This window comes from Thalassophryne amazonica, chromosome 22 (genome assembly GCF_902500255.1).
Source record: "Thalassophryne amazonica chromosome 22, fThaAma1.1, whole genome shotgun sequence".
In the NCBI taxonomy this organism is placed as follows: Eukaryota; Metazoa; Chordata; class Actinopteri; order Batrachoidiformes; family Batrachoididae; genus Thalassophryne; species Thalassophryne amazonica.
The window spans coordinates 32,878,702-32,906,299 of NC_047124.1; the positions used below are offsets into that span (position 1 = coordinate 32,878,702).

Sequence of the window (27,598 nt, forward strand, 5' to 3'; positions counted from 1 at the left end):
CCGGTAGTGGAGTCTAATTGCACAGGCAGCCATAACAACTGGGTGAGAATGGAACAATTGTCAGGGCAGGTCAGTGGGGTCCCCTGGAGATCAGTCAGCCACCTCATATCCAGGTTCAGCACCTAATTAATTACCCTGCACCTTTGCTGCAACGTACACAACTTTAAATTGGCTGTTAGCCATGCATTTCTGTGTGCTACCTGCTTAATCTAATTTTAATAAGTTCTTAAATATCAGGTAGTGCAAATAATAATTGTTCAGCATGTTATTTTTTAATTCATGCAGAATTACATGAGGATTAAGGAAATTTACTTTAACTTTTCAATTTATTTAATTTATTATATAGCGCCAAATCACAACAAAGTTGCCTCAAGGTGCTTCACATAAGTAAGATCTAACCTTACCAACCCGTAAAGCAAGCACACGGGCGACAGTGGTAAGGAAAAACTCCCTCTGATGATTTGAGGAAGAAACCTCAAGCAGACCAGACTCAAAGGGGTGACCCTCTGCTTGGGTCATGCTACCGACACAATTTAAGGAAACTTAAGGAAACTTAACTTAAGGAAAGGATTAAGGAAACTTACTTTACGTCAACAGTTGAGGTACTAACTTGAAATGCTTTTAGTTTTACAATTAGGACTCAACTATTTGAAATGCTTTTAGTTTTACAATTAGGACTCAACTATATTGATGAAATCTGTTGTTGAAGGCTTGAAAATAGTTGTAGTTTTGTGGAGGGAAGTTGGTCAGACACACTTGTATTCAGATGGGATTACTTCAGGATCATAAGTAATGTTCCTCAGAGGATCTGATTAAAACTGAGGACAGCAGCAGATATTTCACTGATGAAGTTTCTTCTTGCATGACAGAGTATTTGTCATTAGAATCACTTGTTTTGTCAGCTTGGGATGGAATGGGCCAGCAACAGATGATCCACAGATGTATGTTTTTGCTGTTATTTGCTTTAAGTTAATTCTTTAACCTGATGAATCTATAAGTCAGACGTGTCGAGATAGCTAGCTGTTAGCTGGTGTTTTATGTTCGTAATCTCAGCCGTGTATGGGTATTGTCCCATTGGGGCTTGTTACTTGCACCCTCCTGAGTCCTTCCTCTCTCCTGGCCCGTCTCATGGTGTTTATCTGCACTGAGCCTAGATTCTCTGCTCTGGGAGCGTTGCTTCTCTGTCTTCTTGCAGTGTTGATGCAACAAAGAAGACATTATTCTCCCTCCACAGTCTATCCATCCATTCTTTGGACCTGTTTTTTCCAGTTAAAGGTCCTACTTGGGGGGTGCTGGAGCATTTCCCAGCAATCATTGGGCAGGAGGCAGCATACACCATGGATAGGCTGCCGTTCTGTCTGTCACAGAGCCATCACATATAGACAGACACGCTCGTTTACATTCACTCACACCTACGGCCAGTTGAGAGTCAACAATTCTCAACCTGCATGTCTTCGGAAGTGGGAGGAAACCGGAGCTCTCGGAGGGAACCCTCGCACACACGGGGAAAACATGCACACAGAAAAGACCAGGTGAGAAGAGAACCTGAGACCTTCTCAGTGTGAGGTGACAGTGCTAATCACAATGCTGCCCTTCATACAAGATGTATTTTTACTGAAATATTTAAATGTCTAGAGTGTCAAATTACTGTTCCAAAATAAAATAGAATAAATCCTCTTATGGGTATATACAATTGTGTGTGTGTGTGGGGGGGGGGGGGGGGGGGGGTGTTGCTAAACACAAAAAGAATAGATGGTTGTCTGCCTGGATGGTTGCTATTCAGGACCTAAGGTCTTTGCAAAGTGTCATGCATGTGACGAAGCGTGGCACCAGTGCCTGCTCCCAGACTTGACTTTTTATTTTTTCCATCCATTTCTGAAATCTGCTGGTTAAAGCGGTTCATCTAGGTGTGTGTAAACAGCAGGTTGATGTTTTTGGGTCGTGCACTGATGCTGTGGAATAATTTGAAGTTAGGCGCGTGTCTACGATTAAAAAGTTTTTAAAACGAGACTCAAACTAGACTTCTGTACTTGGCTACTTAAAATTAGTGGTAGTAGGAAATTTTAATCTTAGTTTTCTGTCTGCATTTTTTATGTTTACTTTTTAAAATTTTGTCTTTTATGTATTTAAAATTTCTGGGTTTGTATGTTTTTTTTATTGTCCTTTATTGTATGTTTATGTGGGAACCACTTTATAAACAGGGTTGGGTAGGATTACTTTGAAATGTAATCCAAAAGTAATCAGATTACAAGTAATCCAAATGTATTACATGTAATCCACATGTATTCTTTCAAAGTAATCCTACCCAACCTTGTTTATAAATATGGTTGAAAGTGCTATATACTTTAAATAAATGTTATACGATTAAAATGTTGGCCCACTTATAATCTGATACAGGCAATAAAAATGAAGTCATTTTATCTTTTGACTATTATATTTAAATGAGTTGGAAATACAGTGGATTTTCAAACTGATTTAAAAACAAATACGTGCAGTGTGGGACAATTGAGATTTATATAGATTCTTCTACTTATCTAAACCACAAGCAGTATGTTTTCAGATTTTACTGTGATTTCCATTAACATCCAGTTGGATGTCATCTGTATATTAGCAGAGTTTGAAGACACCATTACCATCTATTGTGTCTCTGTGTCACACTCTCTGGGCTCCACTTCCTGTATGTCCATACTTCGATCTCAGATGTGATTAGTTAAATGAGTTCATAATGAATCTGGTGTGGTAATGCGCTCGTAATTCTGTTGGATAGATCTGGTTAATAAACCTGCTTTGTTGTCACTGCAGCACTTTGTCCTTTTGGGTGATGACAGATTCTCCATAAGTCCAGACGAGAAAAGCCTCTTAGAAGTCATGCACTTCTGCCCCTTCACCCCACATCTCCCTAATAACCCCCGTGTTTGTGAACAGGCAATGTGAATGTGCACACACACTTTTTAGTTTTTTTATCTGAATGCATACAGTGGGCATCCAAGTTGTGTGTTTTAAATCTGCATCTATAAAAAAATGTTGAATACCCCATATTTGTTCTTATTGTAAGTGACTATCTTGTGTGCATCTGTGTGTATTGCAGTGAAGCAGCAGCCCATGCTGTGGCAACACTGGCAGAGGCCACTTTACAAGGTGGAGGGCAGATTGTCCTGGCGGAGACGGCAGCAGCTGTGGGGGCATTGGCAGGCGTGCAGGACGCCACAGGTTGGTAACAAAGAGATTATCTGCAAAATAAGTATGAAATAAAAAAATTTGTACAGTGTTTGTTTACAGCATAAGCCTGGCGATATGAACTAAAATGAATATCATTTTCACTTTTTGGACATTGACAGTACAGTGGAACCTCAGTTTTAGAACTTAATAGGTTCCAAAATATTCTTAAACCTAAACCAATTTCTCCATTTAAAAAAAAAAACAATGTAAAATGGATGAATCCGTTCCTGACCCCAAAAAGAACACTGTGTTTTTACCTTTTTAACAGAATTTCATGCATAAAAGGCAGACAGAATACAAAGAATATGCATAGTATCTTATACAAAATACTGTACAGTAATTCTAATTAAACAGACCATTTAATTTCACCTTACCTGTACAGAAGAGACATAAGAATGTCAGGTAACTGAACTTCTGGGAGTCTCTTTACAGTACTCTGTTAGGACTTTTCACCGCACAACAAGTCGGATTATTGCAGGTGTTTGTCATAAAATACTCCAAACTAGTGCACCGGGTTCGTAGAGCGCAAACGTCCTTCAGACGCCTCTGTTGCAGTGAAACACTGGTTGGATTACCACCGCGCAATCCCCAAAAATATGATTTAATAAATACTCGAAGACAGACTTTCTTGCTTCTTCTTCTTCTTTCATGTTTATTGCTGGGTTGCAACCCACAGTGCATTACTGCCACCTATTGTGGCGGAAAAGTGATGCGTTTTCAACGGCCAGTTTGCAGAGAATGATTAAGAGAATGATTAATCCGACATGGCACAATCCGGTGGAAGTGGTAGTTTCGGCCGTATTCCCTCTGCCATTGTACCGAAGTGAACTTCTTCGGCGAAACAAGATGAGTGTGCATGCATGGAGGAGGGAGGCACAGAGGGGGTATTGAGCCTGGTGACGCAAGCAGGAAGAACTAGACATGAAGACATCTGATTGGTTCTTTTGAGAGCGGACTGCGGGGCTTATACTGGTCGGAGTTTTATCGATCCTACAGCTGCTACAGACGTCTTGATTTTTTTCGTTCCTTTTCCCGAATGCACAATGTATTGACTACTGTTGGGGTAGATGGACCATTTCACCCAATATAACAAAAAGTGTTTCTGAACAGAGTTACCTACCCAAGCTTTAAAATCTGGATTGAAAACTTCATGAATCTAAGATTTTTAGTTTTACATTTAAACCAAAAATCTGTGGCTCTATTCAGTGAACGCTTCTTAAGGCTGAAATGAACCTGCAGCGCAAAAGTACACTGGCTCACAACAGAATCACAGTTTAATGGTATTTCCATTTACAGTGTAAATCAGTTGTTCTCAATCCAGTCCTCAAGGACCCTTGAACATGCACATGTTCCAACTCTCGCTGCTCTGCCACAAGCTCATTTGCTAAATCAGGTGCACAGCCAATCAACTCCTAACAGACACCTGTATTAGCAAATCAGCTTGTGGAAGAACAGGGAGAGGTGGAAAATGTGTTGTGAAAGTGTAGGTACACGGACCCACAACAGGGGGCGCAATGAACGGACAATAGAGAAAGGTGAATAACAAGTTTTACTGTTGTGAACAGGGCACAACCAATACAACAATTAATACTTTGTAAGTCGAAATCTGCTGGTGTTGTGTGGGCAGGCTCGAAGGTAGGAGACGTCCGTCCCCGTCGAACCGGAACCACCCAGATTTCCTCTGCCACCGAAAACCAGGAGTACTGGAACCGCCAAGTCCCGAATTCCCAGGTGGCCACTGCCTTCGCTCGTCGGATCCGGTACTGCTGGCGGGAAAGAGCACAAACACACAGGTATGGGTGCGACAGCACCCAGTAGACGGAGAGGGGAGAAGCCGCCTCCACCTCTTGAAATAATGAAGCAGGAAGGTGAGTACTTATCCAAGCAAGGTGCTTTCTGTAATCAGCTGTCCTGAAATAGTTTAGCAAGGTTTATCAGAGTCCTCAAAATATATACTAGCAGAGTAGGTTACCTTAATCTCAAGGCGATATCTCGGCACTGAGGTGGAGACGCTGTCCTGCTGATATACTCCGTCCTGAGTGCAGTCAGCTGTGTCTAGTAATGGGTGACAGCTGTCAGCCTGACAGCCTTCGTCGGCGGCAGCGCCCTCTGGTGCCTGGAGCCCGCACTCCAGGCAGGGCGCCCTCTGGTGGTGGTGGGCCAGCAGTACCTCCTCTTCAGCGGCCCACACAACAGGACCCCCCCCTCAACGGGCGCCTCCTGGCGCACGGCCGGGCTTGTCCGGATGGCGTCGGTAGAAGTCGGCCAGGAGGGCCGGGTCCAGGATGAAGCCCTTCTTCACCCAGGAGCGCTCCTCGGGGCCGTACCCCTCCCAGTCCACCAGGTACTGAAAACCCCGGCCCATTCGACGGACATCAAGGAGCCGGCGCACGGTCCAAGCCGGTTCCCCGTCGATGATCCGGGCAGGAGGTGGTGCCGGACCCGGGGTGCAGAGGGGTGAGGTGTGATGGGGCTTTATCCGGGAGACGTGGAATACTGGGTGGATCCGCAGTGAGGCCGGAAGCTGAAGCCTCACTGCGGCGGGATTGATGACTTTGACAACCTTGAAGGGACCGATGTACCGTTCTTGGAGCTTGGGGGAGTCCACTTGAAGGGGAATGTCCTTGGTGGACAACCACACTGCCTGCCCAGGACGGTACGTGGGGGCCGGGGCCCGCCGCCGGTCTGCATGTTTCTTCGCCCTCGTCCGGGCCTTCAACAAAGCAGAGCGGGCAGCACGCCACACCCGACGGCACTTCCGTAGGTGGGCCTGGACCGAGGGCACACCGACCTCTCCCTCGACCACCGGAAACAAGGGGGGCTGATACCCCAAGCACACCTCAAACGGGGAGAGGCCGGTGGCTGATGACACTTGGCTGTTGTGGGCGTACTCGATCCAGGCCAGGTGGGTACTCCAGGCCGTCGGGTGCGCGGCTGTCACACAGCGTAGTGTCTGCTCCAGTTCTTGGTTGGCCCGCTCTGCTTGCCCGTTGGTCTGGGGGTGGTACCCGGACGAAAGGCTGACCGAGGCCCCCAGTTCCCGGCAGAAGCTCCTCCAGACATGTGAGGTGAACTGGGGACCGCGATCGGAGACGATGTCTGATGGTATGCCATGCAGACGGACGACGTGGTGGACCAGGAGGTCCGCTGTCTCCTGGGCCGTAGGGAGCTTCGGGAGGGCCACGAAGTGGGCCGCCTTGGAGAAACGGTCCACTATCGTGAAGACGACGGTTTTTCCCTGGGACGGCGGGAGACCCGTGACGAAGTCCAGGCCGATGTGGGACCAGGGGCGATGAGGCACGGGCAGTGGCTGTAGCTGCCCTGAGGTCTTCTGGTGGTTGGCCTTGCCCCTGGCACAGGTGGTACAAGCCTGGACGTAGTCCCGGACGTCGGTCTCCAGGGATGCCCACCAGAAGCGTTGCCGGACGACTGCCACGGTCCTTCGCACCCCTGGGTGACAGGAGAGCTTAGAACCGTGACAGAAGTCTAGGACTGCGGCCCTGGCCTCTGGTGGGACGTATAGTTTGTTCTTTGGTCCGTTTCCGGGGTCCGGGACACGGGTCAGGGCCTCCCGGACGGTCTTCTCCACGTCCCAGGTGAGGGCGGCCACGATAGCGGACTCCGGGATGATGGGATCCGGGGGATCCGACGGTTCCGTTCTGACCTCCTCTTCGTGCACCCGGGACAATGCATCCGATCGCTGGTTCTTGGTCCCGGGGCGGTAGGTAATCCGGAAGTCAAAACGGCCAAAGAACAATGACCAGCGGGCTTGCCTGGGGTTCAGACGCTTAGCGGTCCTGATGTACTCCAGGTTCCGATGGTCAGTGAAAACCGTGAATGGCACGGCTGTTCCCTCCAACAGATGTCTCCACTCTTCGAGGGCCTCTTTCACAGCAAGGAGTTCCCGATTGCCGACGTCATAATTCCGTTCAGCGGGGGTCAACCTGCGAGAAAAATAGGCACACGGGTGAAGGACCTTATCGGTCTTCCCGCTCTGGGAGAGCACCGCTCCTATCCCTGAGTCCGAGGCATCCACTTCAACCACTAACTGGCGGCTAGGATCGGGCTGCACCAGAACTGGTGCAGACGAGAAGCGCCGTTTCAACTCCTTGAACGCGGCCTCGCACCGGTCCGACCAGGTGAAGGGAACTTTTGGAGAGGTCAGGGCTGTCAGGGGGCTAACTACCTGACTGTAGCCCTTGATGAACCTCCTGTAGAAATTAGCGAAGCCGAGGAACTGTTGCAGCTTCCTACGGCTAGTGGGTTGGGGCCAATCTCTCACCGCCGCAACCTTGGCCGGATCCGGGGCGACGGAGTCAGAGGAGATGATAAACCCCAGGAAGGACAAAGAAGTGCGGTGGAACTCACACTTCTCGCCCTTCACAAACAGACGGTTCTCCAACAACCGCTGCAGGACCTGACGGACATGCCGGACATGAGTCTCAGGATCCGGGGAAAAGATGAGTATATCGTCTAGATATACGAAGACAAACCGGTGCAGGAAGTCCCGCAAGACATCGTTTACCAACGCTTGGAAGGTCGCGGGAGCATTAGTGAGACCGAACGGCATGACCAGGTACTCAAAATGACCTAAGGGGGTGTTGAATGCCGTCTTCCATTCGTCTCCCTTCCGAATCCGAACCAAATGATACGCATTCCTAAGATCCAGCTTGGTGAACATCTTGGCTCCATGCAGGGGGGTGAACACCGAATCCAACAAGGGCAACGGGTATCGATTGCGAACCGTGATCTCGTTCAACCCCCTATAATCAATGCATGGACGAAGTCCGCCATCCTTTTTACCCACAAAAAAGAAACCTGCGCCCATCGGTGAGGTGGAATTCCGGATCAACCCGGCAGCTAAAGAGTCCCGGATGTAGGTCTCCATGGATTCGCGTTCCGGCCGTGAGAGGTTGTACAGCCTACTGGACGGAAACTCACTGCCTGGAACCAAATCAATGGCACAATCATACGGGCGGTGGGGAGGTAGCGTGAGGGCCAGATCCTTGCTGAACACGTCAGCGAGGTCATGGTACTCCGCTGGCACCGCCTTCAGATTGGGCGGGACTCGGACCTCCTCCTTAGCTTGGGAGCCAGGAGGAACCGAGGAACCGAGACACTCCCGATGGCAGGTTTCGCTCCACTGTACCACTACCCCGGACGGCCAATCAATCCGGGGATTGTGCTTTAGCATCCAGGGAAAACCCAAAACCACACGGGAGGTGGCCTGAGTCACGAAGAACTCGATCACCTCCCGGTGGTTGCCTGACACCACCAGAGTTACTGGAGGTGTCTTGTGCGTGATTGGTGGGAGTAGGGAGCCATCTAGTGCCCGAACCTGCACAGGCGAGGTAAGAGCCACCAGAGGGAGCCCTATCTCCCTGGCCCATCTGCTGTCAAGCAGATTCCCCTCAGAGCCCGTGTCCACCAGTGCTGGGGCTTTCAGGGTTGAATCCTCATATAGGATCGTGACTGGGAGTCGTGTAGCAATGTGGGTGTGTCCCACGTGCATGTTTTGGCCCACCCCTGGCCCAGTCTCTAGGGGCGGGCGTTGGAGTTTAACCGCTCGGGGCAATCGTTTGCCATATGCTCACTCGAGCCACAAACATAACAAGCTCCGTGGGCCCGCCTCCTTTGTGCTTCAGGTGCCCTAAATGTTGCCCTGCTCGTGTCCATAGCTTCGTCAGCAGGGGGAGCCGTAAGCGCACGGAGCGCCGGAACAGAGGAGCGTGGGGACGGCGGAACTCGATTGGACCCGGAAGGGAGAGGGACGACCCGTGCCTGGCCACGCCCTTCGCCTCGCTCCCGGCGACGTTCCTCTAACCGGTTGTCAAGCCGTATGACCAGATCAATGAGCCCGTCTAAATCCCGCGGTTCGTCTTTAGCCACCAGGTGCTCTTTTAGGACCAGAGACAATCCATTTACAAAGGCAGCGCGGAGGGCAGTGCTATTCCAGCCGGATCTCGCTGCCGCGATGCGGAAGGCGACTGCATAGGCAGCTGCGCTCCGACGTCCCTGTCGTATGGACAGTAATGCGGTTGAAGCGGACTCTCCTCTGTTGGGATGATCGAACACCGTTCTGAGCTCCCGTACAAACCCGTCGTATGACTGAAGGAGCCGTGAGCTCTGTTCCCAGAGCGCTGTAGCCCAAGCGCGTGCCTCCCCGCGAAGCAGATTTATCACATAAGCTACCCTGCTAGCATCAGCTGCGTACATCACGGGACGCTGAGCGAAGACGAGCGAACATTGCATAAGGAAGTCCGCGCACGTCTCCACACAGCCGTCGTACGGTTCTGGAGGGCTTATGTATGCTTCAGGGGACGGAGGAAGGGGCCGTTGAACAACCAGTGGAACGTCATTCTCACACGCAGGGTCCTCGGGAGGGAGAGCCGCAGCGGCGCCCGGAGGGCGCGCTTCCATTTGTGCGGCGAGAGCCTCCACCCTGCGGTTTAGGAGAACGTGCTGCTCGGTCATAAAATCGATCCGAGTGGTGAAAGCGGTGAGGATCCGCTGCAACTCACCGATTACCCCTCCCGAAGCCGCCGCTGCGCCCTGTTCTTCCATTGGCCGTTCAACAGCCGGTTGACGCCCCTCGGGATCCATGACGCTGGCCGAGATATCCTGTTGTGAAAGTGTAGGTACACGGACCCACAACAGGGGGCGCAATGAACGGACAATAGAGAAAGGTGAATAACAAGTTTTACTGTTGTGAACAGGGCACAACCAATACAACAATTAATACTTTGTAAGTCGAAATCTGCTGGTGTTGTGTGGGCAGGCTCGAAGGTAGGAGACGTCCGTCCCCGTCGAACCGGAACCACCCAGATTTCCTCTGCCACCGAAAACCAGGAGTACTGGAACCGCCAAGTCCCGAATTCCCAGGTGGCCACTGCCTTCGCTCGTCGGATCCGGTACTGCTGGCGGGAAAGAGCACAAACACACAGGTATGGGTGCGACAGCACCCAGTAGACGGAGAGGGGAGAAGCCGCCTCCACCTCTTGAAATAATGAAGCAGGAAGGTGAGTACTTATCCAAGCAAGGTGCTTTCTGTAATCAGCTGTCCTGAAATAGTTTAGCAAGGTTTATCAGAGTCCTCAAAATATATACTAGCAGAGTAGGTTACCTTAATCTCAAGGCGATATCTCGGCACTGAGGTGGAGACGCTGTCCTGCTGATATACTCCGTCCTGAGTGCAGTCAGCTGTGTCTAGTAATGGGTGACAGCTGTCAGCCTGACAGCCTTCGTCGGCGGCAGCGCCCTCTGGTGCCTGGAGCCCGCACTCCAGGCAGGGCGCCCTCTGGTGGTGGTGGGCCAGCAGTACCTCCTCTTCAGCGGCCCACACAACAAAATGTGCAGGTTCAGGGGTCAGTGAGGACCGGATTGAGAACCCCTGTTGTAAATAAACTATGTAATGACACCATTTCCAACAGTCAAAGTGTTTTTCTATATTGTCTCGTTGGTAAAATAAAGTTTTCACATGGACAAAAATAACGTTGATACTGAAATGTTCGTGAAAAGCATAAACCAACTGACGTATTGGTCGGGCTCTAGTTTGTGTAACAGTTAAAATTATTGTGTTGGTCTAAGATAGACTTGCAGTGCCATGCATTGAAAAATAAGGTAAAAAAGAAAAAGTAACAACCTGCAGTAAAACCTAAATCACTGATTATTGATCACTAAATGACTACACACTTATCTGGGGTTTGCTTGTATCTGGAAAGGTTTTTCTTTCTCACATAATTTTAATATTTGTCTTTTGCTGTGATACTTACTACATCTTGTTTTACGCACTGGGAAATTTGTGTAGTTGTAAAGCCATGAGTGTGTTTTCTGTTGTGAACAACACAAAACACAGCTGAGTGTAATTTCTGGAAAAGCGTCTTTACCACAGGAGTAAATCTGCCCTGTGCTGATGTGACAGATTGTGTGTGTGTGTGTGTGTGTGTGTGTGTGTGTGTGTGTGTGTGTGTGTGTGTGTGTGTGTGTGTGTGTGTGTGTGTGTGTGTGTGTGTGTGTGTCTTGTAGCCTCCTTTCTTTTGATGATATGCTGTGTGACTCTGTCGCCTGCCTCCCTCATGCCGTAGCAGCATGTGTCTTCTAACAGCGTCCTCATGGAGACACATTAACAACCACTTTAAGTGGACGCTCAGTCAGAGACTTCAGGGTGGAGTTTAAGGCTGCTGCTTGTCAATGAGTAACATCAAACATCCTGTTAACAGATACTAATTGGCTCTTGATGACCAAAATGTGGATTATGAGCTGTCAGTGCAGCATGTGAATGGCGATGTGAAATGCCTCATTTCCACGAAAAAGGTTTTTTTTTTAACTCCTTAGAACAGTTTGGCTTCTTTATATTTGAATGTCCAAAATGCACATACTAGTGTACATACAGGTCCAGTGCTGATTGTGGCCTTTCCATAAATAATACAACTTTGGTTTTTTTCATTGTTACTCAAGAGTCAAAACACGGCCATCTTCATTCCGTTTCAACATCAGAGGCGGCAAATCAATTGCATTATGTTGTTTGCCATCTGTAATTTCCAATAGAAAAGTGTTGGTATAATCCCTAGTCACACCTTCTATCCATTCTTTAAAACCAGTTTTATTTCACAGTTTTATTGCAAATTTATATCCCACACAAACAAAAAATTGGGGATATGGGGGGGTTATAGTAGGAATGGGGGAAAGCAATACTCACAATATCATATGATTTAATTTTACAATATAAGAATTTTACAATATAAGAATACATTTTTAAAGTCCAGAATCAATCTAATTCATATTCAGTTGCTGGTGGAAATGTAGGACCATCGTTTAGTGAACAGAGGGCGCAGTGTATTGTAGACGAGAGTGTGGTTCGGGCCTTGTATTTCTGTATGAGTGCGACCCGCGTCCAACATACTAGGGGCAGAACCCGACAGGCATTTTAATGTTTCTGTCCGAGCTGACCCAAGCCCAACGCTATAAATGTTTCTGTTATTTACCTCCGAAACAAATCCTTGCAAACAGGAAGAAAGCTGTTAGATCCTGTATTTTCTTTTATTATTACCATCTTTAACGGAGTATAGGTCACTGTTTTTTTTTACTAGTTCGAGAGGTCCTGCAACTTATGTGTAGTCCAGTGTGATTTGTATATGGAAAAAAAAATCACGATTCACTCGAAATGAGAAACACGCCTTTTCATTTTAAAAAAACAAGAGAGGTGGAAACTTCCTAACAGGGTTTGATTACTTTCAGTACGTGTTTAAAACTTCGTCGGGTCACACTTAAAGCGTTCCTTAATCGAGCGATCATCATGGCATTACTATTTTGAGCTGCTCCTCATGTCGGCTCCAGTTAAAATACAATTAGCAGTCATGCTCACTTCAAGCAAATATATATGAATAAATGTCTTTATCAAATAGCAAAGCATGTCTAATGACACAAAAAAAACTGCACAGTAAAAACGCACAGGAACAGACATTCATGTCTGTGTGTGTGCGATGTTACAGCACTAATGAAAAGATGTTCATTTCCACAGCAACGTGAACAGTGAACAGATAGAAACGTAGAAAGTAATCCACAAGTGGTCAGTGCTGTGCTCAAAAAGTCTGTTTCATAATCTACAGTTAAACAAGGAAAAGGAAAAGTCCAAAACAGTGGACTAAGCTCTGGAAAGAGACTCAAATAAAACAATCTGTTGCCTGATCACAAAACATGGTCCGAGGAGGTCCATAGCTGAAAGGATCCATGAAAGGAGCCCATCCCGAGGGAGAAGCCACCTGCGAGTTGGACCCGCTGGTCTTTTCCTTCTTCCGGACAGGGTGAGGTGACGGCGTGACTGCTCCCCCAGCGTGGGCTTATTAGCCCCTCTTCTCACCCAAAGTTACAGTGTGGCATAATTCTGTCCCAGGATGCTTTGCTTCAGGAAGGAGACCTCGGAGCCACCAGAATAAGATCACGAAAGAGAGAAAGAAAAAAAATGTTCTTTGTTCTGAAGAAATAACGTAATGTGTTTTTTTACTGGAAGACCACACTTTTGAATGAAGATGGACTTTTTTCTGTATTTGGAAGAAACTTTATTTTGACTTGTTTGGAAATACAAGGACAGTTCTTTTAACAAGAAGAAGAAAATTAATGGTGTTGATTTTATAAATGTACTGAAAAAAGAGTTTAAATTACATTTAAATTACGCTGTATGTTCACCTCACATATGATTGTCTGTTCAGTGGCTGAAACATGCAGTTTCCTCGTGTTTTGTGCTCTTATAGTGACGTTAATTAGCTTGTTAGCCCTGTTCCTTTACACATGTGCCTTACAAATGAATATTAGAGCGATTTAATCCATCTTGCGTCTCCTTGCATGAAGTGAGAAATGTGACTTATAATCCAAAAAATAGGGTATTATTAGCAAAAACAGTCATTTGCATCATGTGAAGACAGCCTGCTGAATACTGTTATCCACATAAGACGCCCTTAGTTTGGAAGATAACATCTGGAAATACTTTAATTCCTTATAGTGAAAATTTCTTGTAAATAAACTGTGTTTTTGAAGAAGTCCCATACGTTCCAGTATCCACAGCTCAGTAGAGAAGTGTTTATTTATGCACCAAAGCTGATTGGCTAGCTTTGCTTGTACAAATGAAGAACACTTTCATGCCACTTATTTATGTTAAACCATACTCAAAAAATGGCTCTTTGGATGAACTCAATTCAATTTTGTGCAGGATTTCCATCTAATAAATATACGTAGCCCCAATTCAAATACAACACATCCATGCAAGATAATGTAATTTAATTTAGTTGGTACTACATATAATTATGTTAATTAAAAACCTTGCATGGATGCATTTTATTTGGGTTAGGTCTACATATATTTATTAGATGGAAATTCTGATCATAATTTAATTGAGTTCATCCAATGCTGAAGTTTTTTGAGTGCAGGCGTATTGACAATAACGGTTAGCTCTGTTGGATCATGTTTATACAAGGGCACTCCAATGTAGCTGGTAGAAATTTCTTTATATCTTGCAACAAAGTTATTTCTTATTAAACTTTGTTTCATTGAAGCAATAACATCACTTTTGCTGTACTTGTTAGGACACAAATGGGAGACTTACACAAACAGCTCAGGTTGGAAAAAGGCTTTAGTGGTGAGGATAGCAGTGGTCGGTACACTGGAAGGCAGTCCAAAAAGCACAGCAGCAGTACAATAATTATCAGGCTTAGGCAAGGTTGGAAAAAACAGGCAGGTTGTCGAGAAGATAAATGAGGGAGACAGGACTATGGAACAGGAGATCACGCGCTAGAGAGAAGGCACAAGGCGCATCAATCTGGTGAGGAACAAACACAACCATTGAGCTTATATAACCTCAGGTGTCAATCAGTAAATCAAGAACAGGTGTGCATGGAAAGAACCAGAAACAGGGCGTGGCCAGAGATAGAGGGAGAGATAGCGGCAGACAGACCCAAACAGAAAAACCCCAAAAAGAAAAAGAACACACACAGAAGCAATGCATGAGCAAAAGGAAAATAACAAAACGGACCAAAAACATAGCAGAAAACCAAACAAACCATCAGACCCTGACAGTACTAGGTGATAGCACCCATGGGCATGAAGACAGTATAGCCTCTTTCACAGCGGGCCAATGTAGAGTTGCATAATGCGGCATACCGACTACGCCAAACTTATGCAGCCTTACATAGCAATACGCAAAACTGTCCGTGAAATGGAAGCAAAAACTTTAACACGTACAGCACTGTACGCAGTGCTCTGTGCAAGTCTATGCAACACTGCACTACTGTACACCATGCCTCCGCAATTGTATGCCATCCTACGCCTGTCCAGCGAAAAATCCTTTTAGGGTTTTTATCAGTACATACCTACATTGCTAGATTTTATTCATCCCACCGGACTCTGCTGAATTTTGCTGGCAGTGAAGTTTCAGAACCACAAAAGAAGAGGCGGGCCAAGGTTCCCCTGTGCGCAACATACGCAGCCATTCCTGTCTACTAAATACGCAGCACAATGCAACTCTATGTAGGCCCGGTGTGAAAGGGGCTTAAGGGCTACAACAATGTGACATTTGACCCCATTGAACGTCACCCAAATTATTGACCTCTGGCTGTTTTTGCCAGGCTGGCTGTTAGCAGGATTATGTCTAAATTACTGCACAGATTTTGATGTAATTTTCACCACAGATAGATATTCGGCCATGGAAGAAACCATTAAATTTTGGAGGTGATCTGGATCTGGATTCTGGATCAAGTTTCACTTTATATTTTGAAGGAATACATTTAACAGGATTACATCAAAACTACTGCACGGAGTTTGATGAAATTTTCAGCACAGATACATATTAGATCATAGAAGATCCCATTAAATTTTGGAGGTGATCTGGATCTGGATTGTGGATCAAGATTTCACTTTATTTATAGGCTTTGAAGGATTGCGTCAAAAGTACGTCACAGAGTCTCACCACATTTGCACTAAAGATAGATATTAGTCCATGGAAGACTCCACTGAATTTTGGAGGTGATCCAGATCCGGGTTGGTGGACGTGATAAATCTCTGATTGGTCTTGTTCTACATTGGGGCCTTATTAGGTTGAAAATCAAGTTCCGTGACCTTTGACTAAATTTAGTTCTTTTGGTGCAGTTCCATGGTCACCTTCTTATCAAATTTGGTATGGTTGACCATCATAATCGTTTGGTAAAAAGTAACAAAAGGGAGACCTAGGCCAACAAACAGTCCGTTATGACCTTGGTAAATTATACTGCTCAATTCCAGAACCCATCTCCATATTTGTGCCACATTTAGTGCAAATTGAATTGAAAAATTTATATTTTGACGTTTGTCTCCAGTACTTTTGAGCCCAATGATTGACCTTTGGTAAATATGATTTTGCCTCAGCAAATCAAGTACCCACCTACATATGGATACCAAGTATGGTAGACAGCCAACAGAAAATCAAAATTTTGACCCCAGTGACCTTGACCTTTGCCCAAACAAATTCTTTAATACTGCAGCAGATAACTGAATGTTTACAGAGGAATCCTTCAAATAGTGATGTAAGCACCAAATTTGGCACAGATACTCCTTAGACATTATTGTGTCCGCTTCAATTTTCAGTAGGCGGCCAGGTATGGGTCATTTGAAGAATTATAGATTGGTCAAAATTTAAAAATGCTCCAATCATATTGAAAGGTATTTCATATTATTTGTATGATCATAAAGATTTCAAAAAGGTATAGTTTGGACCATCTATGGCTGAATTCTATGGAGTTATGGGGTAAAAATAGCAAAAAATGGTGGGGAAGGTCAAATTATTGCTTGGGATAATAGGATTAATAAATTAAATAGTTTTGACTGTCTTGAGTGCTTGATCTGCAAAGTAACGGTTAAGGGCCCCTTCACACATAGTACGAATGTGGCCGAATTGAGCATGAAGCATGAATCGTATGCAATATGTGTAAAATCTGAGCTGCCTCCAACACCTTGTTGAGAGGCAGATGAGAGGCGCCTTGCCACAACCCGCAGGCAAGGCGCCTCTCATCTGATCACAGAGTGACACCTTGGTTTGTGCATTGAATGGACAGGGGGCGTGGCTGGCTGAAATCTCTGGTCCTGGACGTCACAGCTGCAGAAAACTGTCCACCGTGACACACGTTTGTGTGCTTGCTGTCCTCACATGGAAATACATAACAACATATATTGCTTTTGCGACAGGCTGGAGAGCGTGCACAGCGCGCACATTGACAGGCTGTCCCAGCTGAAACAAACTGTCAGTTCATGTGGACACGCAGCACGCGATCTGAATGTCACGTCTGTCTGACAGAACATGCGTGTTCTGTGAGCAGCGCGCCGCAGGACTATATGGCAAGCCAACAGTGTGACAAATATGGCACTTTCAGTCATGTATCAGCAGAAATACGCCATAACAAATGCCGTTTGGTCAGTTATCACTGTGCTTTTTTCTCTTTTTTTAAGAAATATGTTTATCTCCTTCTTGAGCTTAGCCATTTCATGCTCCTGTTATAAGACAGTGATTGTAGCACAGTGGTAAAGTTTCCGTCTGGTAATCAGAGCTTTTATAAATTGCAAATTCGAATCCCGTGAGTGGCATTTATTTTTTATTTAACCAGGGTTATTTAACCACGAGGTTCTGTATTGCGTCCCCTTTTATTTATTATTTATGTCAACCCAGTGATGTTCACTAATTATACAGCTGGTTTTTATTTTATTTTTCTCCACATCAGCAGTGTGATGTGGTGCACCACGTCCCAGCTGCTCGCAGTGTGTTCCTGCTGTGACAGTGTCGTGCTTGCTCCATCGCAGCGGGAATGTTCACACCTGCCCGTCGGCTTGATGTTTTCGTGGTTCGCTCATACGAGCTGTTCCGCCATGATTCGCCCTGATTTGTACTTATTCATACTATATGTGAAGGAGCTCTCAGCAATGTTGACATCCACTGGATCCTATGACATGTGAAATATGTTACCCCGTAACATGACAACTAAGCGTGACACATGATGCAAAGTATTCCTTTTTAAAACCATATTTACTCAGCCAATAATTTCCATTAATTTTTTCCAAAATTAGAGCAGTTTAACATTTGACCCCTGTACAAACTGAAATTGACCTTTGTCACCATTCTTGCTGTCTTTACCCCATAACTCCATAATATTCAGTCACAGATAGTCCAAACTGTACCTTTTTGGAATATTTATGATCAGACAAATAATATGGTGTTGTTTTCAATATGATTGGAGCATCTTTTAATTTTGACCCCTATGTAATTCTTCAATTGACACCTACCTGGCTGCCTAAAATGTTTAGTTTCACATTTGTGGCTGTTGAATTAACACTTATTAAGCCTTAAATGAGTGTGCAGTGCAAAAATTACAATTTAACCATTTCTATGACTTTATCTTCGTGTGAATATGGTTTTGTAGCCAGTTATCTCTGTGAGAAAAGTATTTAGAAGGTGTTTTTTTTTTCTTTTTTACACTCGTGGAGAACTCATTGGAAGAGGAGAAAAAAATAATAATTAAAGCTCTCACAGTCCACAGCCATATCCAGCTCTGATCATTACAGCTTCAGTGCTGCAGAGCTGCACTGAATTATTGATTTCTGAATTAATAGATATTTGATATTTTTCATTGTTTTGTCTTTATTGTTTCATTCTTTTCTTTTTCATTTTGTATTAAAAAAAATTATTCATGACCTGGTGGGATTTTTGTACGATAATTGGAGGAAAAACTGATTCAGTCTGTGTTTTTTGGACCAGTGACCATCATTTTAGTTTTCTTAGAATTCAAAAATACAAAATGACATGACATCCAGTTTTTAATTGAAGCTACACAGTCCTCTAACATCTTCATATAAGGGAGATTATTGGCATTTATAGGCAAATAAAGGCGAGCCATTTCCAAATATTGTTCATGGTGCACAAGTTAACAAACCCTGCAATGGCGCTCAAAACAATAAACTGAGGAGATGTGCAAAGGAACAAATGTAATGTTTAGAGAGGGTGCAATAAACTATTTTCATCATGAAAAAGAAGGTGCAAAAACATTTATAAATAGGTACAATGGGTTGAATTAGTGGACGAAATAATTATACGGATGTGAACCTGCAGCCTTTGTTGTTTAAAATCTTGTTTCCTAAACCACAGGCCGTCTTTTGTCTGCACTTAGTTGACTAATGGAGCTGCCAAAGCCAGGCCTTCTCCTGGCTATTGACCTTAGCTAATCAGTGGAGTGCTTCACACGAGCGGAGAGCACCGTTTGAAGTGCACTGGCCCAGAGGCCGGTGATTGGCTCATGTAGCGACCCTTTGCTGACAGCCACACGTGTGCATACACACAGTAACATCGGGCACAGCCCTTCATGGCTTAGTGCCAGCATTCAAGTGAGGCTCTACACTCAGTGAGTCATACATCACTATGCCAGGCTGGTGGCCCTTTTCCCCTAAGTCCTGCTCCATAATTACTGCCAGTAGCACAATTACCAGCATCGGCACAACTTAACCCTGTCACCAAATCACCTGTGAGTGGGCTTAGCAAGGGCCCACGTTTGAGGGTCAACTGTGTATTTATTTTTAAAATCATTCAAATTTTTTCTCTGTTTGAATTGAATGTGGGGATTTGATTGATATCCTTTGTCTTAGTTATGTATCTGAAAGCATCCTGTGAAAGATGGAGTTATGTCCTTTTTAAAGTACCATGGCCATCATCTATTTGCACTGACCTTCCTGCCTGCCTGTGATACTGTGACAGCTTGCAGGGTGGAGCAGAGGCCCACATGACAGCAGCGGTAATCCACAAGCTCACACACAGCTGGACATTAGTTTGGGGAGTGGGGGAGACAGTCAATTGGACCATTGTTCAGAAATGCTGTCTAACATGGATGCCTCCTGTCCCACAGTGGAATGGAAAACTGGGCACTTGTCTCCCAATCTGCAAATAAGAAAAAGATGGATAGGGAACAGGAAATCAATTTGGAACATAGATTAAGGTTAAGGAACAAAGATTAAGGAATTGGTCAAGTAATCCAACATAATAAATTCAGAAGGAATTACAAAAACATTCCATATACAGTAGTGTTCAGATTAATAGTAGTGCTATGTGACTAAAAAGATTAATCCAGGTTTTGAGTATATTTCTTATTGTTACATGGGAAACAAGGTACCAGTAGATTCAGTAGATTCTCACAAATCCAACAAGACCAAGCTTTCATGATATGCACACTCTTAAGGCTATGAAATTGGGCTATTAGTAAAAAAAAAAAGTAGAAAAGGGGGTGTTCACAATAATAGTAGCATCTGCTGTTGACGCTACAAACTCAAAACTACTATGTTCAAACTGCTTTTTTAGCAATCCTGTGAATCACTAAACTAGTATTTAGTTATATAACCACCGTTTTCATGATTTCTTCACATCTGCGAGGCATTAATTTTGTTGGTTTGGAACCATGATTTTGCTCGTTTACTAGTGTGCTTGGGGTCATTGTCTTGTTGAAACACCCATTTCAAGGGCATGTCCTCTTCAGCATAAGGCAACATGACCTCTTCAAGTATTCTGACATATCCAAACTGATCCATGATACCTGGTATGTGATATATAGGCCCAACACCATAGTAGGAGAAACATGCCCATATCATGATGCTTGCACCACCATGCTTCACTGTCTTCACTGTGAACTGTGGCTTGAATTCAAAGTTTGGGGGTCGTCTCACAAACTGTCTGCGGCCCTTGGACCCAAAAAGAACAATTTTACTCTCATTAGTCCACAAAATATTCCACCATTTCTCTTTAGGCCAGTTGATGTGTTCTTTGGCAAATTGTAACCCTTTTCTGCACATGTCTTTTATTTAACAGAGGGACTTTGCGGGGGATTCTTGCAAATAAATTAGCTTCACACAGACGTCTTCTAACTGTCACAACACTTACAGGTAACTCCAGACTGTCTTTGATCATCCTGGAGCTGATCAATGGGTGAGCCTTTGCCATTCTGGTTATTCTTCTATCCATTTTGATGGTTGTTTTCCGTTTTCTTCCACACGTCTCTGGTTTTTTTGTCCAGTTTAAAGCATTGGAGATTATAGATGAACAGCCTATAATTTTTTGCACCTGCGTATAGGTTTTCCCCTCTGCAATCAACTTTTTAATCAAACTACACTGTTCTTCTGAACAATGTTTTGAACGTCCCATTTTCCTCAGGCTTTCAAAGAGAAAAGCATGTTCAACAGGTGCTGGCCTCATCCCTACATAGGGGACACCTGATTCACACCTGTTTGTTCCACAAAATTGACGAACTCACTGACTGAATGCCACACTACTATTATTGTGAACACCCCCTTTTCTACTTTTTTTTACTAATAGCCCAATTTCATAGCCTTTATTTATTTGTCTGTCTGTTAGCAGGATTACGTCAAAACTACTGCACAGATTTTGACAAACTTTTCACCACAGACAGATATTGGGCCATGGAAGACTATTACATTTTGGAGGTGATCCGGATCCGGATTCTGGATCAAGATTTCACTTTACATAGGCTTTTAAGAATTACGTCAAAACTACGTCAGGGATTCTCACCAAATTTGCAAAACAGATAGATATTAGGCAATGGATGACTCCACTGAATTTTGGAAGTGAGCCGGATTTGGAATCTGGATCAGGATTTCAATTTATACACTTCACTTTGTCGGATTTTGAGGAATACGTCAAAACTATAGATCAGAATTTCACTTTGTAGACTTTTAACAATTACGTCAAAACTGCTTCACGGATATGACATCACGATGTAAAACCAAGATCAGGAAGACACCATTTTGTTTCAGCTTGTGAATTAAATATCAGATTGCAACATCTTGATCAGTCGGATCATTCTGGATCAGTCTGCAATTATTGCATTGCGTTGTGGAATTGGGATGCAGGTAAAATCCGGGTAACGTCCGGGTAACGATGTGAATCACATATCTTTTATTTTGAGTGCTCATCAGTCCTTGGTGGACATCACAAATCTCAGATTGCACTTTTTAACACTTTACATGCTTGAAGAAAAGGAAGAAGGAAGGTCTTTAAGGTTCCGTTATCGGTAGTGAATCGGACATGATAAAAGTAGATAGTATCATGCTATTCCTAATCTATTCCTGGTTCAGATACTGTATGTGGTCTTACAGTTTTTTTCCATTACTTTTGAACAGTTCTGCTAAATTGAACACGTCTCCACCATCTTCTCCTCAGGCCTGGTTCAGATCCCGGTTAGCATGTACCAGACAGTAGTGACCAGCCTCGCCCAGGGCAGCCGACCCGTCCAGGTTGCTATGGCACCTGTGGCCACACGCATCAATAACACTGTCACGCTGGACGGCCAGGCGGTGGAAGTTGTGACCCTGGAGCAGTGACACTTACCTACTGAACCCGGAAGGAGCTGGACGGCCAACTCTGGAGATTTGTTTATCCTGCTGTGTTTTGAGAAATCATGCCGCAGACAACGACAGAAATCGATTTTTCGTACATCTGCAGCAGACGTAAAAGAGGCAGAGTTATCTATACAATGTGTTTACTATGTAAAAATACTGCTTGCGTTTGGTGTATTTTTTCCCCATTTAGCGTCATGTTTTATTCTTGTTTTTTTTCCCCCCCATTTTCTTCTTTTGTTTTGTGCTGTGTGTTGACTATTTAGTATTTATTTCTTTTCCATTAACAATGAACCAAAAGGCCCAGATGGAATGGCACCACTGGACCTTCGATTGTTTGTGCAATTGTTCCGTTTGTTTTAGGACGCTTTTACAATCCGGTGCCACTATCGCTGCACACTCCTGCCTGTCATCCAACATCCTCCTCCCGCTATCAAAACGTCACTCTCTCCACCTCTTCTCATGTCCAACTGTCATACAGAACGGTACAGGCCAACCTGCAGAACCTCTTCCCCCAGTGAAGTCGATCTTGTCGCGTGCTTGATCATGCACAACATTTTTGAAGACTCAGGATGTCCATCAAGGTGTTTTATACTGCATGGATAGCAGCACCCTTTGTTTGTTTGTATGTTTACACGCAGTCCTTTGTATGTCACTTAGAATCTGGTGGTGTAATTTTTTTAAAATCATAGAAAGTCAGTCATGTATATACAGAAGCTGTGATATTTGCGATGCAAATATATATATTTTTTGGCATTTCTGTAATCATGTGACAATAAAATGTGTTCCACTAATGGATCCCAATGCAGCTGTAACAGCTGTTACCAGTGTCACAAAACTATTAAGTCGAATAAAAAAGACTGATGTTCACCATTCAAACTTTCATTCTCACTTATTACTCATAAAAGTGGTTCCACAAAATAGGTCAGATTTTCATGTTCCCAAACTCAAATACAGGACATTTTGCACAATATGACAGCCAACAACTGCTGTCTGGCCCATAAGTATTTGGACAGAGGCGCACTCTTCAATGTTGCCTCTGCATCACCAGGGGCATCGACTTTAAGCTTTTATTCAAGCGGTTTAACAAAAATATCACACATATTATTGAGGAATTGGAGACATTTTTACACATGCTCCCCCCATTTTTAAGAGGTCATAAGTAGCTGGATAAACTATAATATTTGTTGGCGCAAATCACTTTGACAGCCAGTTTTCTTCAGTCACGATGGATACATGATATTTCCAAGTCTCCCTGCGAAAGACTGGTGGCCTGTCCGGGGTGTACCTCACCTCTCGCCCAGTGGCTGCTGGGATACACTTCGCCCCATGATCTTGAACTGGAATAAGTGTGTATAGACAGTGAATGGATGAATATGTCTTGTCAAAAGAAGATTGGCTGTAAAAGTGATGATTTACTTGCGTTATACTAAGGCCCCCATAAAACAAACATTAATTCATCATCCCCACCCGCATGTCATAATCAGGCCACATCAATTATTTATTTACAGTATTTGCAAGTTTCATTGACGGTGATACAGCTGGCGCAATAACCAACACATCCGCTAGGTGGTGAATATGCTTTGGTCGAAGATGGCCAAGGAACTTGCAGCTTGTTGCCATTGACAACCACACAGCCAGTTGCTCCATCTCACTCAAACAGAACGCATGTTTATCACGCTATTCAACATGGAAACAAGATTTAATTTAAAAATACCTGATATTTTTAGTTCCTCACTTGGTATGCAGGTGCTGTTTGTGTCGTTTTTCAGGTTTGAAATGATGTACCTGTTTCTAAGAAAAAAAAAATCTGCCCTCCCACATCACTTTTTTTCTTATGTCAAGGATGATACATTTTGTTTTGTTTTTTGTTGTTTTTTTAATGGGGCCTAATAGTGAACAAATAACAAATTTTACAGTAAAATTATGCAAATGTTCAAGCACCAACTTTGGCGTCATGATTCTCAAGATAGTACTTAACAAATATCGATTGGCCACTTGAAATTCCAAGATGGTGGCCAAAAATGATGTACTGAAAATTTGCTGTTGCTTTGAAACAAGACATCAACTCTTCAATGACCACAGCCTTTAAATATGAAATTCATACTTTGTTATAAATGCACATTCCAGCAGGTGGCAGTACAGCAAACAATGCCTTCCTTCTCAAGTGAACTCCTGAACAATGTTTGAAGCATGAGTGTTTTAAGTTAGCCATGAGTAATGCCTGTTCACACGTTCTAGGTTCTACCCATTGTTTAATTCAGAATTTTCTTTCATGTTCTGCACATTGTGTGTCATATCTGACAATGTAGTAGGCATATCCCTGTAGTTGCTAGCTTAACCTATTAGCTCATGTGAAGGCAGGCCTCACATCCACTAGCACTACATCTAGGCAAATCAAAGTTGCTTTTTAAACTGATCTGCTCCTCAAAGGTAACCAAATTTTAATCACTTTGCTCGTGTTATATGCCCTTTTAAGTTAATGTATGAGCTGTGTGATGTTACCAGCGCCGGGAACAACCTGTAAAAACCTCCACGCTGTTCTCTGTGGTTGCCTCCCTGCTGTGGTTACATCATAAGCTGAACCTCCCCTGCTTTAAATCTTGGGATTTGATAGCAGGGCCCTTCTGTTCTAGAGCAGAACAAGGCGAGAGACACGCTCAAACCTTAATCTATCAGGCTGCTCTTCCTCCAGATTAACGCTGAGGAAAGGATTTATTTTTTCTTGTTTTACATTGTTTCCCAGTCATTTTGGACGTTTAAGATGGCGAGACCATTTTTTATCATTGTGAGACGTGCACATAGGTGGCACACGTGTGCATCGCACCTCCGACTGCAGATTAAGGTGGCCTTATTAGCGTGCTTTCTCAGAAAAAAGGCCTAGACCTCAGCCACCTCCTAAGCCTCTCCCTCTACACTGAAATCCTTCAGCCATGTTGTCAAACTGAAAAACAACGGTGCTGGTTTAAAAAAGAAAAAGATCTCAAAGGGAAACCATCAAGTCTCACAAAAATGAAACTATATTCATATAATCCAGAGGAAAATAAAATGACTGAAATGTTACTTTTTAAAATATATTTTACTGCATTCCCGTGAAAAATTAGATGGGTGTCTAACACTTTCCTACTTTTAAACCCAGATAAGACTGAAATGATGGTTCTTGGTCCAGTGAGACATCAGCATCAATTTGATATTAATGCAGTCCATTTACCATTTACCCTACCTAGCTGACCTAATTAAACCCTACGTATCAGCCCTGGCATTGCGCTCTCAGGGTTCAGGACTACTTTGTGTCCCTAGGGTGAATAAAAAGTCTCCGGGTCATAGATCTTTCTCTTATCGTGCCTCTGTTCTGTGGAATGATCTCCCTGCATCAATAAAACAGATTCTTTAGAGACTTTCAAGTCCAGACTTAAGACGCACTTATTTTCCCTTTCGTATGGCTAGCATACTAGCATAGTATGGTACTACGCTTTTTGCCCTTTTAAATTAATTTTATTAGGAAACGGAGCGTGCCGCGGCCTCAACTTTATCTAAAGTCTGGGTCTTTTAGTGAAGCTTAGGGCTAATGGCCAGCCATCACCTTAGTATTTCTTCTGTTTTTCTTGTTGCTTAATGCTGACAAATTATACTGTATTTGTTGCCTTTCTTATGCCTGATTCTGTTTTTTCTCTGTTTGAGGTGTCCTGGACACTGGCAACATTTCCTGTATACGAGGTCTATTAGAAAAGTATCCGACCTTAATATTTTTTTTTAAAACCATATGGATTTGAATCACATGTGATTACATCAGCCAAGCTTGAACCCTCGTGGGCATGCGAGAGTTTTTTCACGCCTGTCGGTGATGTCATTCGCCTGTGAGCACGCCTTGTGGGAGGAGTGGTCCAGCCCCCTCGTCGGAATTCCTTTGTCTGAGAAGTTGCTGAGAGACTGGCGCTGTGCTTGATCAAAATTTTTTCAAAAACTGTGAGGCACATCCGAGTGGACACCATTCGAGAAATTCAGCTGGTTTTCGGTGAAAAGTTTAATGGCTGATGAGAGATTTTGGATTGTTTCTATCACTGTAAGGACTTCCCACAGAGCGGGACGTCACGCAGCGCTCCGAGGCAACGTCGTCATCCTGTTTCAAGCTGAAAACCTCCAAATTTAAGCCTCTGTTGACCCAGGACGTCGTGAGAGAACAGAGAACTTTCAGAAGAGGTCGTAATCAGCAGTTTATCCAGACATTCCACTGTTAAAGGAGATTTTTTTAATGAAAGACGTGCGGACGGATTGGCGCCACCGACAGGCATGAAAAAACTCACGCATGCGCACGACGGTTCAAGGTTGGCTGATGTAATCACACGTGATTCAAATCCATATAGTTTTTGAAAAAAATAAAAAAGTAGGATACTTTTCTAGTAGACCTCGTATTCATTTGCAAATTGTTCTGTCAATTGTGTCGGTAGCATGGCCCAAGCAGATGGTCGCCCCTTTGAGTCTGGTCTGCTTGAGGTTTCTTCCTCAAATCATCAGAGGGAGTTTTTCCTTACCACTGTCACCTGTGTGCTTACTTTGGGGGTTGGTCAGGTTAGACCTGACTTGTGTGAAACGCCTTGAGGCAACTGTGTTGTGATTTGGCGCTATATAAATTAATTAAATGAAAATTATCGCTAAGGAGTTAAAATCTATTTTTAGAGCTTGAATATTTCAAAACTGTTGGTTCAGTGTACTTGTGAATGAGAAGAGGATAAATTACTGGTTTACAAAAACTAAGTGGCTTATTGTACTTTTACCAAACAGTTTAGGAAGAAGCCAAATGACAATTAACTGAAGTATAACTTCCCATCAATAAACAGAAGATGATATAGAAACACAGAGAGGAATTCCAAGAGGACTGGGCAGAATTGTGGCATGATTTGGAGAAATTCCACCTTGACAAGTGCCAAATCATTACTAGACACCAACCCTTCTGAGCCATGGACCAGAGTTGTAATTTTTCTGGCAGACAGTAAACAAAAAAGGAGGGGATACAGACTTGATAGTAATCTACTCCTAATGTCATGTTAAGATATGTAAAGTACAATAAAGCCATAGTTCAACCTTAATCACCGTACAGAAGATATGAAAATCAATACTTAAAATACATATCACTAGTAAATAAAATGTCAAATGAGCTAACTATTCTAAATAAATAAAGAATTATGAAAATATTGATGTATTGCATTTTTTATTTTTGGTACCATATGCCGTGAGAAATGAAGTCATAAACGTGGGGAATTTCGCCCGATTTCGCTTGCTGCTGGTAAACACTCAGAATCATGAAGCTGTGAGCAATGTGGACTTTGATGACATCATGTAGGGTAACGCCCCTCGAGAATGAATGGGAAAAACTGAATTTTTTAAAAGTGTGAAATTGGTGGGGTTTTTGTGGACTTTGACGGTGAATATGTCAAAATGGTTAAAAAGTGTGTTTTAGGAGGATGTAGTCACATGA

The 27,598-nt window shown here is 43.9% G+C and overlaps 1 protein-coding gene and 1 long non-coding RNA gene across 3 annotated transcripts in view; one reads left to right on the plus strand and one right to left on the minus strand.

Annotated features, from left to right (window-relative positions):
• Positions 1-22,997, plus strand: part of nrf1 (nuclear respiratory factor 1) — a 76,855-nt gene extending 53,858 nt beyond the window's left edge. For both annotated transcript variants that reach the window (XM_034163941.1, XM_034163940.1), the window contains 2 exons: positions 3,089-3,210; positions 21,947-22,997. In XM_034163941.1, coding sequence (XP_034019832.1) covers positions 3,089-3,210; positions 21,947-22,107 — 283 coding nt within the window. In that variant the 3' untranslated portion in view covers positions 22,108-22,997. The remainder of the gene's footprint in view (positions 1-3,088; positions 3,211-21,946) is intronic.
• Positions 1-27,598, minus strand: part of LOC117504477 — a 757,689-nt gene that overhangs the window by 668,098 nt on the left and 61,993 nt on the right. The window lies entirely within an intron of this gene.